The 17,347-nt window shown below is 39.9% G+C and overlaps 1 protein-coding gene across 1 annotated transcript in view; it reads right to left on the reverse strand.

Moving 5' to 3' along the window:
• Positions 1 to 1,935: 1,935 nt before the first annotated feature.
• ENKUR (enkurin, TRPC channel interacting protein) overlaps positions 1,936 to 17,347 on the reverse strand; it is a 45,767-nt gene continuing 30,355 nt past the window's right edge. Inside the window, exons 4-5 of the mRNA XM_033931397.1 lie at positions 16,937 to 17,083; positions 1,936 to 3,716 (exon numbers count right to left, since the gene is read on the reverse strand). Of these exons, the coding sequence (XP_033787288.1) occupies positions 3,543 to 3,716; positions 16,937 to 17,083 (321 nt within the window). The 3' untranslated portion in view covers positions 1,936 to 3,542. The remainder of the gene's footprint in view (positions 3,717 to 16,936; positions 17,084 to 17,347) is intronic.

Genomic DNA, 17,347 nt, shown 5'->3' on the forward strand with positions numbered 1-17,347 from the left:
ATTATTATTATTAACAACAGTATTTCAGAGTATTTTTTGGAAGGGTTACATAAACTTCAGACACAATGTGCCAAGTGTGTTGAACTTAGGGGTGAATATATGGAATAACTTGTAAGTTTCATGGCTCCACGTCATTTCCTTCTTGATTGGGCTGAGAACTTTTCAGCACCTCCTCGTAAATGCCATTCCTTATCCTGTTTTTCGACTTAAAAGTATTGCAAACGTTTAGATCCCAGAGATCATTCCCTTTCATAAATGAGCACCTATTTCAGTTTCCATTGGTGCTGTCACATTCTGCCTACCTATCTGTGTACATGCGGACTCTGCACCCTTTTCTGAGCTCCCTTTAGTACTCAAGCCAGTCCAGTAGCAGCATCCTGTAAATTCCAAGCACAGCCAATAGGAAGAAAGCAAGCAGCACAAGGCATTAAGGCTGGGTTTACCAGCTTTTACGGATTTAAAATCCAGACCCCTAGATCCGCTCCCCAGGCCCCCCCAGTTCTACCCATCCCTGCCCTGTTATGCCCACGCCATGCCCCAACCTCACCCTGCTGCCACAGCCTGCTCATCTCGGTCGGGAGGGCATCTGCGCATGTTTGGATGCGATTACATCACATGCACGATCATGTGACATCACTGCATTGCATCTGCACATGCGTGGATGCCCTTCCCAATGCAATTTGCTTTTCAAAACCCGGACAAAGTACTGGATTTTGAAAAGCCATCCGGACATGTCCTCTAAAAAGAGAACATGTCTGGGTAAATATGGACGTCTGGTAATCCTAATTAAGGCCCAGATGCACAAAGCTCTGTTACCACGGTAAAAAAAATACCATGGTGGGAATGATTTTTCTTTTACTAGCAATGCTCAGCACACTAGCATGTAAATTAAATGCGTGCTATTTGTGCACATCTGAGGCAGAGCGGGACTGCACAGGGGAAGAATGCTGGCTTTCAAACTTATTCCACAAATGTTTCATAAATTCAGAGAAAGCCTCTGGCTTCTGAGATGTCGAGTCACCCTTTGATGACTTAACTTTGCGTTTCTTAGGCTGCAGAGGGTCTGCAGCCAGGCGCACTAAATTAGCTTTGCCAAGCGCTGAAAATAAAGAAGGCCACCCCACTGGGCTAGCTGAGCATTTGGTCATCTGCTTCAATAGGAGAGAGGCTAAGTTGGACGCTGCTGCTTCTCCTGGGTGCGCGATGTAGCATGTGGCATAAGAATGCTCTTGAGGCGCTAAATTTGCGCAATCTTGGCATGAATTCACATCAGGAGAGCCTAAGGACTCCATCCCAATATGTTTTGAGGCAAAAATTGCAGTTTTGAAGAAGCAGAGGTGAGAAGATGCAGCTGGCATCCTGCGAGACACTGCCAAGCCAAGTAGGTGAGACAACTTCAGGGATGGCCCTGAGCTCCAAAGAAAACTAAGCAGGCTGGCTAACAGATACCCACTGAAGTCTGTGTGTTTTCAATGCAGGCAAAGCTGAAGAAACGCTCCAAGCACAAGAATCCTGAAAAAAAGGACTATAAACACCGAATAAAATAATCAAGGAGAGCAGAACAACACACTCCTGCTGGCACTCATCTAGAAGGAAAAAACTGCAGATGGAGCTAGAGAGCACAGTAAAGTAAAGCAGAGGCACAGAGAAAAATTCCTTCTGCAGATGGCACGTGGCCATGGGTATACTACCTATCTGTCTAGAATGTCTCACCTATTGCAGTGGAAAAACAGATAACAGTCAGCACTATTTAAATCCCAATAATTAAATATAAAGTCAGTGCTTTAGTCTAGAGAAAATATATCAAGTAGCAAAACCTATTACCAGTCAGTAGAGAAATTTACGAATAAGTCAATGGCATTTAGCAATTCCAAGTTCAGACCCTTGATGTGTAGCATACCCCTCAGAGCACCAAAATGTCAGCATTTATACTAGAATCCAAATATTGGGGGGAAAAATGTTTACTAAAAATCATTTATTTTCTTCAAACCATGCAACATTTACAATAATTCACATTAACCTTGAGACAGTGTTTAAATTTAAGAACATTCATTCTTTTATATGATTTAGGGATTGCTTTTTGTTCAACACTGTGGTTAACAAGTATAAATTCCTGAATAATGTACTCTAGACCAGTGGTCCACAACCTTTTTGACACCAAGGACCGCTTTTATAGAAGCAAATTTTTCCAGGGACCGGTGGTGGTGGTGGGGTTGGATTCGGGGTGATTCATAGGGCAGTTTTATACACAATATACATTACATTTCTATTATTATTATGTTATAATATCATAATAGAAATTATACAACTTACCATAATGCAGAATCAGTGGGAGCCCTGAGCTTGTTTTCTTGCAACCAAACAATCCCATCCGGGGACGATGGTAGACAGTGACACGCGTGCAGAGAACCCCGACGACCCCGTCAACCCAGCCCCCTGCACACCTTTCTATCTTTTCCTCCCATCCTCCACATGCAGCAGAACCCTGATGACCCTGCCAACCCATCCCCCTGCACAGTACTTTTCCATCTCTACCTCCCATCCCCCACATGCAGCAGAACTCCGATGATCCTGCCAACCCATCTCCCTGTGCACCTTACCATCTCTCCCTCCTATTCCCCAAGTGCAGCAGAACCCCAATGACCCTCTGACTGCGAGGCCCCACTGACCGCCAACCTCCATTCTGAAAAATAGCAGCAGTAGAGGCAACACTAAACAGGCTGCTTTGCTGCCTTCTCTCTGCCACTGTGTCACTAATGATGTCATCAGTGACACGGCAGCAAAGGTAAAGCCCCAGGGAAGGCAGCGAAGCAGCCTGTTCAGTGCTGCTGCCGCCGCTGCTGTTTTTCAGAACGGAGGTCAACGGTGTTCTACTGAGGATGGAGGATCTCTCGCAGCCCGGCTGTCAGTTTTAAGAACTATTGGGTATTTTCTTAGGGTCTGACTCATGACATGTTATTTCTAAGTTTTTGGGGAAAATCTTTGATTAATCTGGATTCTTGTAAGTGAAAGATACCGTTATTTTAAAAAAGATAGGAAATGTACCCCCTCCTTTACAAAACTGTGCTAGCATTTTTAGTGCTGGCCGTGGCGGTAAGAGCTCGAACACTCATAGGAATTCTATGAGGGTTGGAGTTGTTACCATGGTGGCCAGCGCTAAAAACACTAGCACGGCTTTTTAAAGGAAGGGAGTAGATAATTAAAAGTTATCATATTCATATAGTGAAAACTAAACAAATGTTTGCATTATATGTCATGCCTCAAAAATTTCTGGTGGTTGTAAAGATGAAAAATGTAATCTCATAAAGACTGTTCCAACATCTATTCTTTGATAAAGCCCTAAGGAAATTTCATCAACAATACTTCATATTTAAGAGTGTAATTTAGTTTGATCAATTCATTCCCTTCTTTTATTCCTGTTAGAAATGTGTTATGTTCCTGCCTGTAATGCATGCATTTCATTTACAACTTTTTTTTTCTTTAAATAACATGACTATTTTCTTTTCTTCCCTCTAATAGAAACAGTCTTTGTCAGACAATCCTCATTTGTTGGCAATGTAGATAATTTTGTGCCTTTCCATCAGCTGAATGTCTCGCTCCAGTTGTTTCATCTCCATTTCCAGTCTTTCCTTGTGAATTTTCTTGGGCAAGGTGTCTATTACAACAGAAAGGCCCTGATACTCATGATGCACTTCATCCCAGTTCATTTTCAGCCCCTAAAATTATTATAGGAAAATGGAAATTTTTTTCAATTTCATTTCATTGCTTTATATCCCAAAAGCAAAAGCTTACTAGATGGCTTATAATAAAACTAAGATACAATAAACGCATAGTACTATAATACCAAAATAAACTATATGGTTTTAATTCCTATGTACCGCATTATGAATGTTACTGAGGACCATATCCTTGAGTATCAGACTTGAAAGATATTAGTTCTGGTTCAGTGTGGTTGATAAAATAGTAAATCACACTGGCTTGAGAGTGCTGATGATGGTGAATAGATATTGGAATGGATATAAAACTTATTTTAAAGCAATTTACATTTTTGGAAGAGATTATCATAGTATGAAGATGGCGCCTTAGCCAACACAGTAACCTTTATATCAATAGGTAATTTTGTATTAGCTACTAGAAAGCAGGAGCTTGCAGCCTGAACATTTTTGTTTCATATTATTTCCCATGTTGTTTACAGGAATTTCCATTTTGTTTGGGGTTTTCTTTTGTTTAGTTTATGTATTTTTTTTAATCTTTATTGATTTTCCAATTTGTAATAGTGCAATACATAAATATATCATATATAATAAGTTAATATAAGCACATTTAACTTTAAAATATACATAACCAACCATTTTCTCCCACCCACCCACCTGATGATAATTTAATAAAACACAGAAACATATATTTCTCTGTTAACCTTACCCTATTAGCCATATCCTTCTATCTTCCCACCCATCCCAAGTGTAAATATTTAAAAATCAAATTATGACAGAAATAACCCCCATCCCCTCCCACCCTTCCCTGGATGTGTACCAAAATAAACAAAAATTGACTCACATATCAAAAGCCTATTATAATAAGGTAACATAAGATGTCAACAGGCCCCATACCAATTTAAATATATTACCATGCCCCAAACTCTCCGCGTTCATCCTTTCAAATCTATAACTGGAGCAAAGATTTGCCCACCAGAAAGGAAAATTTAAACGATCATAGTTCTTCCAGTTTCTGGTTATCACATGTTTTTATAATTTTTTGTTACCAGAGCAATACTGTTAAGCATGTGCACTCTTTCAGAAACAGGGTGCACTATTCCAAAAGAGGGCAAATATTTTGCTAAGAATGCACAATTGCAAAGAAGGTGCCTTCTTTGTAAAATAACGTACACCCTTGCACAAAAGCGCATATACCTTTGACAGCATGCACACTATTAATGACACTAAAGCAGGGGTGTCCAATGTCGGTCCTCGAGGGCCGCAATCCAGTCGGGTTTTCAGGATTTCCCCAATGAATATGCATGAGATCTGTGTGCATGCACTGCTTTCAATGCATATTCATTGGGGAAATCCTGAAAACCCGACTGGATTGCGGCCCTCGAGGACCGACATTGGACACCCCTGCACTAAAGAAAACCAAGGACAAAAAAGGAAATCCAAGGAATCTGCATTAAAAATGCAGAAACCAAGGACAAAGATACAGGCAAAGTTTATTTAAACAAACAGATTGCTGCGTATAAATGGGCCACTTTTTACAAAATATGAGACCCAAACAGAAATTTAGGGCTCCTTTTACAAAGGTGCGCTAGCATTTTTAGCGCATGCACTGGATTAGCACACGCTATAGCGCGCACTATCTGAAAAACTACCGCCTGCTCAAGAGGAGGTGGTAGCGGCTAGTGTATGCGGCATTTTAGCATGCGCTATTCCGCATGTTAAGGCCCTAACGCACCTTCGTAAAAGGAGCCCTTAGTTTTGGTTTGTTTTTTTTCAAACGAATGCACATCCCCACTTCTAAAGTTATAACACGTTCTGTCCAAGAACAAAAATCATATACTGTAAAACCTTGGATTGCAAGTATCTTGGTTTGCAAGTGTTTTGCAAGACAAGCAAAATATTTTATTAAATTTTAATTTGATGTACAACCAATGTCTTGCAATACAAATACATACAGTATGCACGCTCTCCCCTGCCTTGCACTAAAAGTGTATTTAAATTGAGTTATTTTCTTCTATTTGGCTTGAAAATTACATTATCTTTATACCTTCATGGCTTCAGGCAAGCAATCGAAAATAGAGGCAGCTTTTGGGGTAACGGGAGGGGGAATGAGGCTGAAACCCAACCCTCCAACACCATCAAAGATACCCTTGCCTAGCGATTCAATGGACATTGTGGAAACTTTAAACGGTATCAAAGACTTGCTTAGTGATACCAATGCTAAGGTGACAAGCTTACAGACAGATATGGTCAATTTATCACAGCATGGCTAGAATGGACAATGTGGAATAATGTGTTCCCTCTAAGCTGAGCAGGTGTCCTCCAGCTGCATTGCTACCACTAGGGGGTGGAATATTTTCAGTCGCTAAGGACAGGTATGTTCCCTGGAGTCCTGCAGAACTTGCATGTCCCTCACAATTGAAAAATGTGACAGTAAAACAGCACCCTCTATTGGTGAGACTGTGGGTGGAGGACTCCTGCTCAGCTTAGAGGGAACGATGAATTTAGTTAAGTGCACTGCAGATCACAAGTTACTGGCAAGGTTAAATAGAGATTTTGAGGACTTGAGCAACTGTACAAGATGGAATAACATCTGGGTGCTAGGTTTGCCTGAAAATGTTGAAGGGGTGAATCCCATAAGTTTTATTGAGGGTTTTATAACTCAGCTCTTGTCCTTGCAATTTGTGGCCCCTTTTGAAGTGGAGTATGCCCACAGAGTTCTTCTGAGTTTAAACAGTAACTAGGTATTAAGATTCAATCAGGCAATGGAGATACTACGAGCTGCAAAGGAAAAAAAGATCTTGAAATGGAAGGAGGTTAAAATATCCTTAGTTCCTGATTTTGCTAAGCAAACAGCAGAAATGAGGAGATAAATTCTGGCTTTCAGACCTCAACTAAAGGACATGGGAGCAAGATATGGATTATTGTATCCTTCGGTGATGAAAATCACATTTAATAATAAAACCTCGCAATATAACACTCCTGAAGTTTTAAAAGAGTTTATTGAACAGCATCAGACTACTATGGATCACTACTAAATTTTTCCGTGACTGAGAGACGGTTGGGATTCCATAACGGTTTTTCTTTTTCTACACAGATACAAATGGTTAAGTTAAGAACATAAGAAGTTGCCTCCACTGGGTCAGACCAGAGATCCATCGCGCCCAGCGGTCCGCTCCTGCGGCGGCCCATCAGTTCTGTGACCTGTGAAGTGGTTTCTGACCATTTCTATAACCTACCTCTAGTTCTATCTGTACCCTTCAATCCCCTTATCCTTTAGGAACCTATCCAAACCTTCCTTGAACCCCTGTAATGTGCTCTGGCCTATCACATCCTCCGGAAGCACGTTCCATGTGTCCACCACCCTCTGGGTAAAAAAAGAACTTCCTAGCATTTGTTCTAAACCTGTCCCCTTTCAATTTCTCCGAGTGACCCCTAGTACTTGTGGTTCCCCACAGTACTAGGGGTCACTCAGAGAAATTGAAAGGGGACAGGTTTAGAACAAATGCTAGGAAGTTCTTTTTTACCCAGAGGGTGGTGGACACATGGAACGCGCTTTTGATTGAAAGTTTAACAAACATTATAATTAATACTGATGAAAATTTATAATTTAATAGTTGCTGATAATTTAGGGAAGACAAACCTCCTGAAGCTTCTTCTTTGGTCAGCGGTTCCTGTTTTCTTCCGTATAAAGAGTTAACTTCATTATAATAGACTACACTGAAGAATTATCCTGAAATGAGCTAATGCCATCTAGTGGAGTAGCTGAAGACTTACTTCTCCTATACAACAAATATAGTTTTGGTGTGGATTTGGATTAATACTTCTAGAAGCGGAATTCAAGGTGTCTAGTGTGCAGTTTGGGAAAATAAACACAATGACAATTGATACAGAGAAACCGACATATGTGACCATTTTTGACGAGAGATTGCTGGCTTTTTTATTTAATTTATTTATTTGAAAAAAGTTGCAGTTTTACAAAAATTCTCCGTGTGTTTGCTGGTTTTCAACTCACTTGATTGGACAGAATCTCCTGGGTGGGATTTGATGGAAGAGGGTCGATTATTGGTTGGACACAGGAGGTGTGAGCATGGGGAGTGCCTATGCTAATAAGGAAATACTAGTGAAGTGGGAAAATGTGGTGAAGATGAAATGAAGATCGATACTACTTCAACTTTTTTGGGGGAAATATTACGTTCATCTTTTAAGAGTCAGTATGATTGGAGAAGGAGACTATCAGAGACACAGCACTTGCTCTGTAGCAGACACAGCACTTGCTCTGTAGTAATTTGTTGTGTGTAAACAGTGAGTCTACGATTTAATGTGTTAAAGTTTTATGAAGTAGGTTGCAGTATTATTAATTTTGTGCAGGAATTTTATTTCATTTTAAAGTTTATTATAAAAAATTTTCGGGAGGCATGAATTACTAATCGGGGGGAAAAAAACGAATCGGTAAATGTGTAATTTGAATGTAGATGTGTAAATGGAGGGGTTGTTTGAAATAGTTATGATTGGTTGATGGATGGTCAGAGAATGTTGTAAGGCTACTTGAAGTTTGTGAGTTATGATAAATAACTGTCTGCAACTGTAGTTTATTTATTTATTTCGATTTCTATCCTGTTCTCCCAGAAGCTCAGAACAGGTTACATATAGACATTCACAATCGTTTGAAAACAGATTAGTCATGACAATAAATAGGTTACAGTAGACAATAATAGATTTTATTCAAGAGACCAGAATGGTCAAAGCGAAGAGTACTAGGAGAAGTATATTGAGGAGGCAGTTTTTAATGGCCCGATTGGTGGAAGAGGATGGTCTTTATTGCTCTGCAGAAGGTCATTAGTAAGTCTAGCGACCAGATCTGTATGGGTAGTCAGTTCCATAGCTGAGGTAGGAAATGGCTTTAGGATCTTTTTGTATGCTGTACTCATTCGGAGGGATCTCCCTGCGGGAATGCTGAGTCTTTGTTTTGCTTTGGAGCGGAGGGGGCAGTTAGGGGTGTATAGGCGTAGCTTGGATGCTATGTAGGCTGGAGTTTTTTGGTAGAATCTCTTATGTGTCGTGACCAGGGCTTTGAAGATGCATCGCTTTTTGACTGGTAACCAGTGAGCTACATAGAGCGTTGGAGTAATGGGGTCATGGTAGCTGAGGTTGTATAGGAGTCAAATTGCTGAGTTCTGGACTTTTTGGGGGCGTTTTAGATAGGAATATGTGGTTAATAGATTATCTGCATATGAAATGGTGAGTGTAAGTTTTAAGAACCTGAGGAACAGTAGTTTATTGGGGTTGGGTATTTAAATAAATAGTAATAAAGGTGTGGTAATGACTTGATATGCTTGGGATTGGATGATAACTTGGCTCCCCTTTATTTATTAGTATTATTAGAGAAATTTATGGACTCTGATAAAGTATATTTCAGTGCTATTTATTATGTATTGATCAATGGTTAGATTAATACTGTGATTCAGTTGTAGACATAATTTTAATTCTATATTGACTTTTAGATGGGGTTTTTGGATAATTAATAATAAATTCACTCATAAGAGGGTTTATGCTATTAAATAAATATAACGTTAATGACTTATCTTAGCTAATTCTATTGCTTTAATGTAATTGATAATTTATTTATTGATTCACGTGGATGAGGGAATATAAGTTTAGCGCTTGCTAGCCGAAAAACTACCACCTGCTCAAGAGGAGGCGGTAGCGGATAGCGCGCGGGGCATTTTAGCGCATGCTATTCCATGCGTTAAGGCTCTAACGCGCCTTCATAAAAGGAGCCCTTAGTATAATATGTATGTATTACTGTTGGGGGGAAACTATATGAAATACAGTGGTGCCTCGCATAAAGAACACCTCGCACAGTGAACGCTGCACACAACGAACTTCATTTCATGATTCATACAACGAACTTCGTTTCACACAACGAAGTCGCCCGAGCTTCCACGATCGCTGCCGATGTATTGCATCCTTCCGCGCAGGCACTGCAGGCAGTCGTTAGTCACTGCGCTTAACTTAAGCACGTATCGCGGCAATCGTTCTTCATTACGAATTAAATCACGCACGCACGCACGTATCACGGCAGTCGTCCTTTTAAGATAAACTCAATATTTTTTATATATCATGGCTTCTAAAAAAAGCAGGAAGGTGATTTCTGTTGAAATGAAACGGGAAATAATTAGAAGGAGTGAATGTGGGGTAAAACAGTGTGACCTCGTCAAAGAGTTTGGCCTCAGCAAGACCACCATTTTCACCATTTTGACAAATTTATCTTTTTTTATGTCATCTTAGCATATTTTATGCTGCAGAACGAATAATTTTTTTTAACATGTATTGTTATGGGAAAACGCGTTTCACATAACAAACTTTTCGCATAACAAACTTGCTCCTGGAACGAATTAAGTTCGTTGTGTGAGGCACCACTGTATTATATTTGGTGCAGGGGGGAAGGGTGGGGATTGTAGGTCTCTTTGGGCTCCTTTTACTAAGCTGGCGTTAGTTTTTACGCGTAGTGCGGGGGAAGCGTGTGCTAAAAACGCTAGCGTACCTTCATAAAAGGAGCCCTATATGTGTGTCCAAGTATACTAAGATTTATTTAATTGGGTGGGTGAAGGATGGGGTAGGGGGTTGGGGATGGTTTTGGGGGGGTCCTGGATGTGTGCATGGTAATTTATTGAAATATTATTTACTTATTTTTGCACTTATTTTCATATCGTAATCAATTCAAATGGTTTTAAAACTTTATTCGTTAAATGTCAATGGGCTTAACCATCCCATCAAGAGGAAAAAAAATTCTTAATTTTTTGAAAAATCAAGATGCGGATATTTATTTCTTGCAGGAAACACATTTATCCCCTAAGGAAGCTGTAAAACTTGAGGGGGGGAGGGTAAAACATTGTTTTTACGTACCTGCTGTGGGAAAGAAGGCTGGAGTGTCTATCCTGGTCAATAGGAAATGTGATGTGGTGTTTGATAAGTTTCAAGCCGACAGTATGGGAAGATGGATATGACCTTGGGAAAAGATACCCTGACCCTTCTAATTCTAACCCTTCTAATTCAAATCAGGCCAAATTTTTCAAAAAATTCCAACATTTAATTTTATCATTGGCTACATTTAACCTTATAGTGGCCAGAGATTTCGATGCTGTCATGGATTCGTTGTTAGATAAACAATCTAGCAGGCAGCTGAAATTGCTAGGTTTGGATTACTTTGTACAATCATGTGGTCTAAAAGATATATGGAGGCTTTTTCATTTTAATGCTCATGAATTTTCTTTCTGTTCCCATGTTCATCAATCATTTTCAAGAATAGATTACTTTTTTGTTTCAGATAACTTAATTCAACAGGTTAGAAAGGCCAGTATAAATCTGATTCTTTTGACGGATTATGCTGGTATTTGGATAGAATATAATTTTGGTGAAAAAAGACTTAGCCAGACCTGTTTGGAGATTTAATAATACATAGATTACAGATTCAAACTTTCTTGAGGAAATTCAGGGAAAATGGTTGAATATTTTCAACTGAACACCTCAGAGGAAGTCTCTTTGGAAACCATCTGGGATGCTTTTAAAGCTACGATGAGAGGGCAAATAATTTCATATTTGGCACACTAAAATTAGAATTTTCCAGCTTGGCACAAAATATTCAGACCTTAGAGTCGCAATTGGCTTTGAAATGGAAACAATCTACTTTACAGGCCCTATTGAAAGCTAAATGTAAATACAATGAGATTTCCTCACTATTGGCTAGGAAAGATTTGTTTTCTCAGCAGGCTCTGTATTATGGAAACTCGAATAAAGCGGGAAGATTATTGGCAAATTATCTCAAAGCTAAAAAAAGGAAAGTAAATATTGTGGCTATTAAAGATGAGAAGGGTAAAACTCATTCTCAAATTGGGAATCTTTTAAAACAGTTTTTGAAATTTTATAAAGCTTTATATTCTTCTAAGCTTTATTCAGATAAAGAAATTGAAGGATTAGAATTTTTAAAGTTAATTCAGGGGCCAAAAGTTCCCGAGCATATAAAATTAAATCTTGATGCACCTATATCACTTCAAGAACTTCAGGCAGTGTTGAAGTCCCTCAGAGCTGGGTCCACTCCGGGTGGTGATGGTTAAACGGTGGAGTTTTTCAAATCATTCCAAATGATTATTTTACCTTATCTTCTAAATTTATATCAATCACAACTAACTAAAGGTTGTATTTCAGGTACTATGGCTGAATCCTTAACGATTGTTTTGCTGAAGCCACATAGAGATCCTATGTTGGTTTCAAACTATAGGCCTATTTCTTTAATTAACGTGGATGGAAAACTTTAGCTAAGTTATTGGCTTTAAGATTAGCCAAGGCTCTCCCTTATATTATCAGTATGCACCAAGCGGGTTTTGTTGCTCAGTGACATTCTTCAAATAATACCAGATTGGCATTTCATATGCTAAAATTAGCGAAAACAATAGACGATCTGGCCTTCTCTGTCTCTTTGGATGTAGTAGAGAAGGCCTTTGATCGTGTAGAATCGACTTTCATGTATCAAGCAATGGAATGGTTTGGTACTGGATCCGGATTTATGTTGTCTTTTCCCACCAAGTATATGGCTCCGAGTACCATGCTGTGGATGGAGACCCACTATCATATCCTAATGCTTCCTGAAGAGACAGGATCCCGTACATCCCTGCTTGTTAACATAGTACATGACAATCTGTTTGGTTGGATAAGAATAATTTGTTCTACAGTCAGTCACTTGAAGCCTTTAGAGCAGGGGTGTCCAATGTCGGTCCTCAAGGGCCGCAGTCCAGTCGGGTTTTCAGGATTTCCCCAATGAATATGCATGAGATCTATGTGCATGCACTGCTTTCAATGCATATTCATTGGGGAAATCCTGAAAACCCGACTGGATTGCGGCCCTCGAGGACCGACATTGGACACCCCTGCTTTAGAGCATTCCAAATTGTCTGTAGTTCCAGGAGACTGATGTGGAGCTGGGTTTCCTGAATGGCCCAATACCCCTGGGTGTGAGGCCCATCTAAATACAATACATGAACTTATATTCTGCTATGTTGCCAGACAGGCTTACTACAGATTACAAATATAAGAGAAGAGAATCACAAATATCTCAAAATGCAGTAAAATACCAATTAACAGCAAAAACTAATAAATTAACAAAATATCAAAATCTGCTTAATTACAACCAAATAATATCTCCTCATTCCAAGCCTCTTAGTTTTAAAAAGATGCGTTTAAACAGTATCCTAAATTTATCATAGGAGAACTCTACTCTTAGAATAAGAGGTAAGGATTTTCAGTGTTTTACAGCCTGATAGGAGGACAACAAAAAAAAGTATTTTATAATCAGATGGAAATAAAAGTAATACATATTTCAGCAATTGTTGACTCTTTAATAGTTTTAGTTCAGGAAGATAAAGGGAAGACATACCTTGGATTATTCTAAAAACCAAGATGCACATCTTAAATTTACGGTGAACTCGAATGGGGATTTCAATTATTCCAACATTGACTGGATGTTACATCAGGGAGGATTGTAAGTGCGACTAGGTTACTAATGATACTATATTACCTTTGTAAATGTAACCTCTGATGCACGCAGAATACTGAAATACTTTGGGCTGAACAGGGCTGAATACACAGGTCAGTACTGATTAGACAAACTCTCTGTTAACCAGAACTCTTAAGCAACCAGCAAAAAAATCAAATAAATAATATAATATAATACTTTAAATAAGCATGACAATAAAATCAATTTCTGGTAGAAATTTAAGTGTAAACTTTGCATGCCACACTTTAGTATGCCCACGCTTTGCCTACCACATGTCTGGTAGTTTGTGTGGAACAGTTTATGGTATATATAAATCTAACCAAGTTGAATATCAAAAATTTATATATCCACCAAAAGATATTCAATCATCTAGATACCAGAGAATGCAGCGAAAATATAAGAGAAATTCAAAAAATCATGGAGAAAAAGACCACAGTATTGCCAGGGATTACTGATACCTGGAAGTCTCTTTGATAGCTCTGCCATAGGAAATACATCCCTGGTCTGAAAAAACTCCATATACTTTTGAAATTCTCAAAAAATTATCATAATATCAATTCACTTGCAAAAACAAAACGACAGCACTTATCTGTAAAAAAGTCTCTCCTCTCTGGTGTCACCTGCCGGGGTCCCTGGAAGCTTGTGGAAGACCACCGACAGGCGGCAGCACGACCCTGGCGTGGCTCCCAAAGTGGAAGACCTCACTGGTGTCCCAATACTTTGGGCTTCGCTAAAATAAAGCACAGCGAGCCAAGTCAAATCAAAAACAATGTCCAAAGTTTAATTTGTCACCAAAACACAATGACTAGAAAACCAAAAATCATATAAGGAAGCACTAGCGCACAATCTTCCTTTTTTTCTCCAAAGGAAAAAAAAACTGATTTTTATCTTTCAAACAGTTCAATGAAAGAACAGCAGTGTTTATGTTAGGTAAGTTCACAGTCCAGGTTCTAGGGGCTCCACCCCGCACTGAACCACAGTCTCAGCAAGAGAACACAAAATTAGTCCCAAAAAGTAAGTCCTTAAGAATACTCTTGAGTCCTGGACTTTTAATCATATAATCTGGTTTCTTCACCAGGCACTTAAATTTCACATTGTAAAACAAACTTCAATCATGAAAAGAAAAAATAAAACATTACTGCAGGCTCTAGTCATTCCAGCAACAATCCGTTTTCAGCCTTTCCCACTGTTGGGCAACAGAATTGCTGGATCCCCTTTTTATTACATAGCTTTAACAAGCTCCCTCTGAATCCCACCCTTAGGTCTTCGGGGCTCCAACCCCAATTCTGTAAGTCCTTTGAACTTAAATAGGTAACTGGGAAACTGCTTCACAAGCCAGCAAACTTCCTTCAGTTTCTCTGGGCTTTTGGCACAGCTGGAGTGCAGCAACGTAATCAGTGCTGGTGCAGCACTGCTCTGAGCTTGGCTTTGCACATTAAACAAGAATAGTTTTTATCAATTTTCACAACTATATTCTTATACATCCCCGTACCTCTAGTACTTAGTGAGAGGCTGCCCAGCTCACATCCATGGCTTCCTCGTTGTCAGCTTCAGGCATGGACCATTCAGCCGTGTCCATGTTTTCTGGCATACCCAGCTGCTCTGCTGGCTCCTGAGCAATGGAATCCTCACACTCCATGGGTTCCTGAGCGAGGTCTGGCCTTTTCCTGGCCCGGAGAACCTTCTCTGCCAGGTCCTCGTGTGCAGCCTGTCTTACTGCCTTGGAGAGCTGCTTAAGAGTCTTTGGGCCACACCCTGTTCTAGGTGTCTGTGTGCCTAGCTTTCGTGCTCTTGGGCTCCCCCCCAGGTTGCTGGGCAGAATACAACTGGGAGCCTGATTAAACCTCTTAATGTAGTTGGGGTTTTTACTGGGCCGTGGAGCTACCTTGTATTCTGGCTCCTGATCAGGTTCAGATGGCTCAGGATAGGCAGCTCTGCTTTCGGTATCCCCTGCCTGTTCATTCTCGATCACTCCCTGGTCTCGGGCACAGGTTTTAGGCTGTGGTTTCCCTCGGACATGACCATCTCGGGGAGCGGAAATGTCACACTGGTAGTCGTAGCAATCCAAGAAGAAGATTGCCCAAGATCGACAATACACTGGTAACTTTTCTCCCAGTGTTACTGCTGGTGAAGAACGTTATGAAAATGAATAGATTTCCGACAAGGCCCTGTTTCGCTTTGTTGCTGCATCAGGGGAAACTATTGAAAAAAAGAGCTACTGCTTCAAAGATTTTCTTCCGTTTATGGTATGACATAGTATGGGGCATAGGCCTATTTTAATAGTAACTCTCAAGCAACCAGAAACTACATTTATCCGGCATCTATCAATCCCCATGGATTAACCAGTTAACTGAGAGTCTACTGTATTTAGCTGGTGACACTGACAGTTGCTAACTTTCCCCTGAATATTCAGTGCCAGGCCATATGTGGGCATCGGCACTGAATATCCAGGGCTAATAGCATTGGTACAGTTTGCTGGAGTTTATGCGCATCCTGGCCAATATTTAGCCAGGGCTCACATATGACAGTTATATGGGCCCCAGCTGAGTATTGACCAGGATCTGTGTAACTTTTAAATCCAAGTTTCTAATTTTATTAAAATCTTACTATCCTGCGCCATTGGTAATCCTTCTGGGTGGCTTACAATCTAAAAATTCTATAGTACAATCAATAAACAGATTAAACAAATCACATATCTTCTCCAGCACCTCTGATGATTTCCCTCCTAATACTGGGAAGCATAAAACAGCACCCTTTCCGAACCCCTCTTCCCTTATAACGACCCCCTTTCCCCTGCCATCAACATAGGTCCTCCTTTTGCCTACCTATTGTCCTTGGTGAAGGGGGGGGAGCTGGGAAAACTTATAAAAATTATGCGGGTGTCAGCAGATATTCAGTGCTGGCACCTGCATAGCTAAGAGCAAGACTGCCAGTTTCTCCCCAATGCCATTTCCCGGTTATCACCCCTGACCAGCCCACTTTTTTCATGGCTGGTCAGAGTTGATATATTCAGCAGCATTGCCTGGTTAAGTACAACTGATTATTGCTGATTAGGCAGCCTTGAGCGATTTAAGCAGGCAGGAGCCTCTCCTGCCCACTTAAATTGTTTTGAATATCAGGCAGTTTTGTTTTATTTTTTTAAACTCAAGCTGTTTTTGTTCAGCCTTTTTTATTTTTTAACACCTTACTACTTATTTTTATAGTTCTGTTAGATGTACACAGGCTATACACATAAATATTTTTGCAGACTTTTATTTGCTTCTTTGTTTTGCCAAACAAGCTGTAACTATGCTAAGGTGCCATCTAGTGAAATCAATTAAAGAAATTGTTTCTTTTAAATTTGATACATTTTATTTTTGATTCATGTAGAATTATAAATAGAGTCCTGTTCTGTAAGCATTTTTGCTAAAAAGTAAGAGAAACCCTGTGAATACAGGCCCCTAAGGCTCTCTTTTACTAAACCACAGTAGAGGTTTCTATCAAGGCCAGGGACGCTAAATGCTCTCGCGCCACTCTGACGCTAATAGGAGTTCTATGAGCATTAGAGCAGCTGTCAGAGCATTTAGTGCTCCAGGCCACGGTAGAAAGCTCTACGATAGCTTAGTAAAAGGGTCTTAATTTAGCTCACATTTTATTAATTTTTATACAATATAAAAACTACAAGGCTTACCAGTAGCACTTTTTCCCTTTCTTTCTCAGAAAGCTGCTTCATTGCCCCATCCTTGAGGCGTTCTTTTACATAGGCATCATATTCTTCCTGAGCTCTCTTAACTTCCTCTTGTTTCCTAATCAGGTACTTAGGATTTACACCATAATCCTACATTGAAGAGAACAAATAAAAGGGTAAAAATATTGTTAAAAGCCTACTTTACTTATCCCCCTTTTACAAAATCATATCACGGTTTTTAGCACCAGCCGCAGCGGTAACAGCTCCAATGCTCATAGGAATTCTATGAGCGTCAGAGCTGTTACTGCCACAGCTGTCGCTAAAAAGATACACCACAAAGGCAGAAAAAGTCTGAGGATTCCAAGAGTGAAGAAAGCTACTCAGCCACCCCTAAAGAAATAAATAAATCAAGCA

This window comes from Geotrypetes seraphini, chromosome 2 (assembly GCF_902459505.1).
Source record: "Geotrypetes seraphini chromosome 2, aGeoSer1.1, whole genome shotgun sequence".
NCBI classification, from domain to species: Eukaryota; Metazoa; Chordata; class Amphibia; order Gymnophiona; family Dermophiidae; genus Geotrypetes; species Geotrypetes seraphini.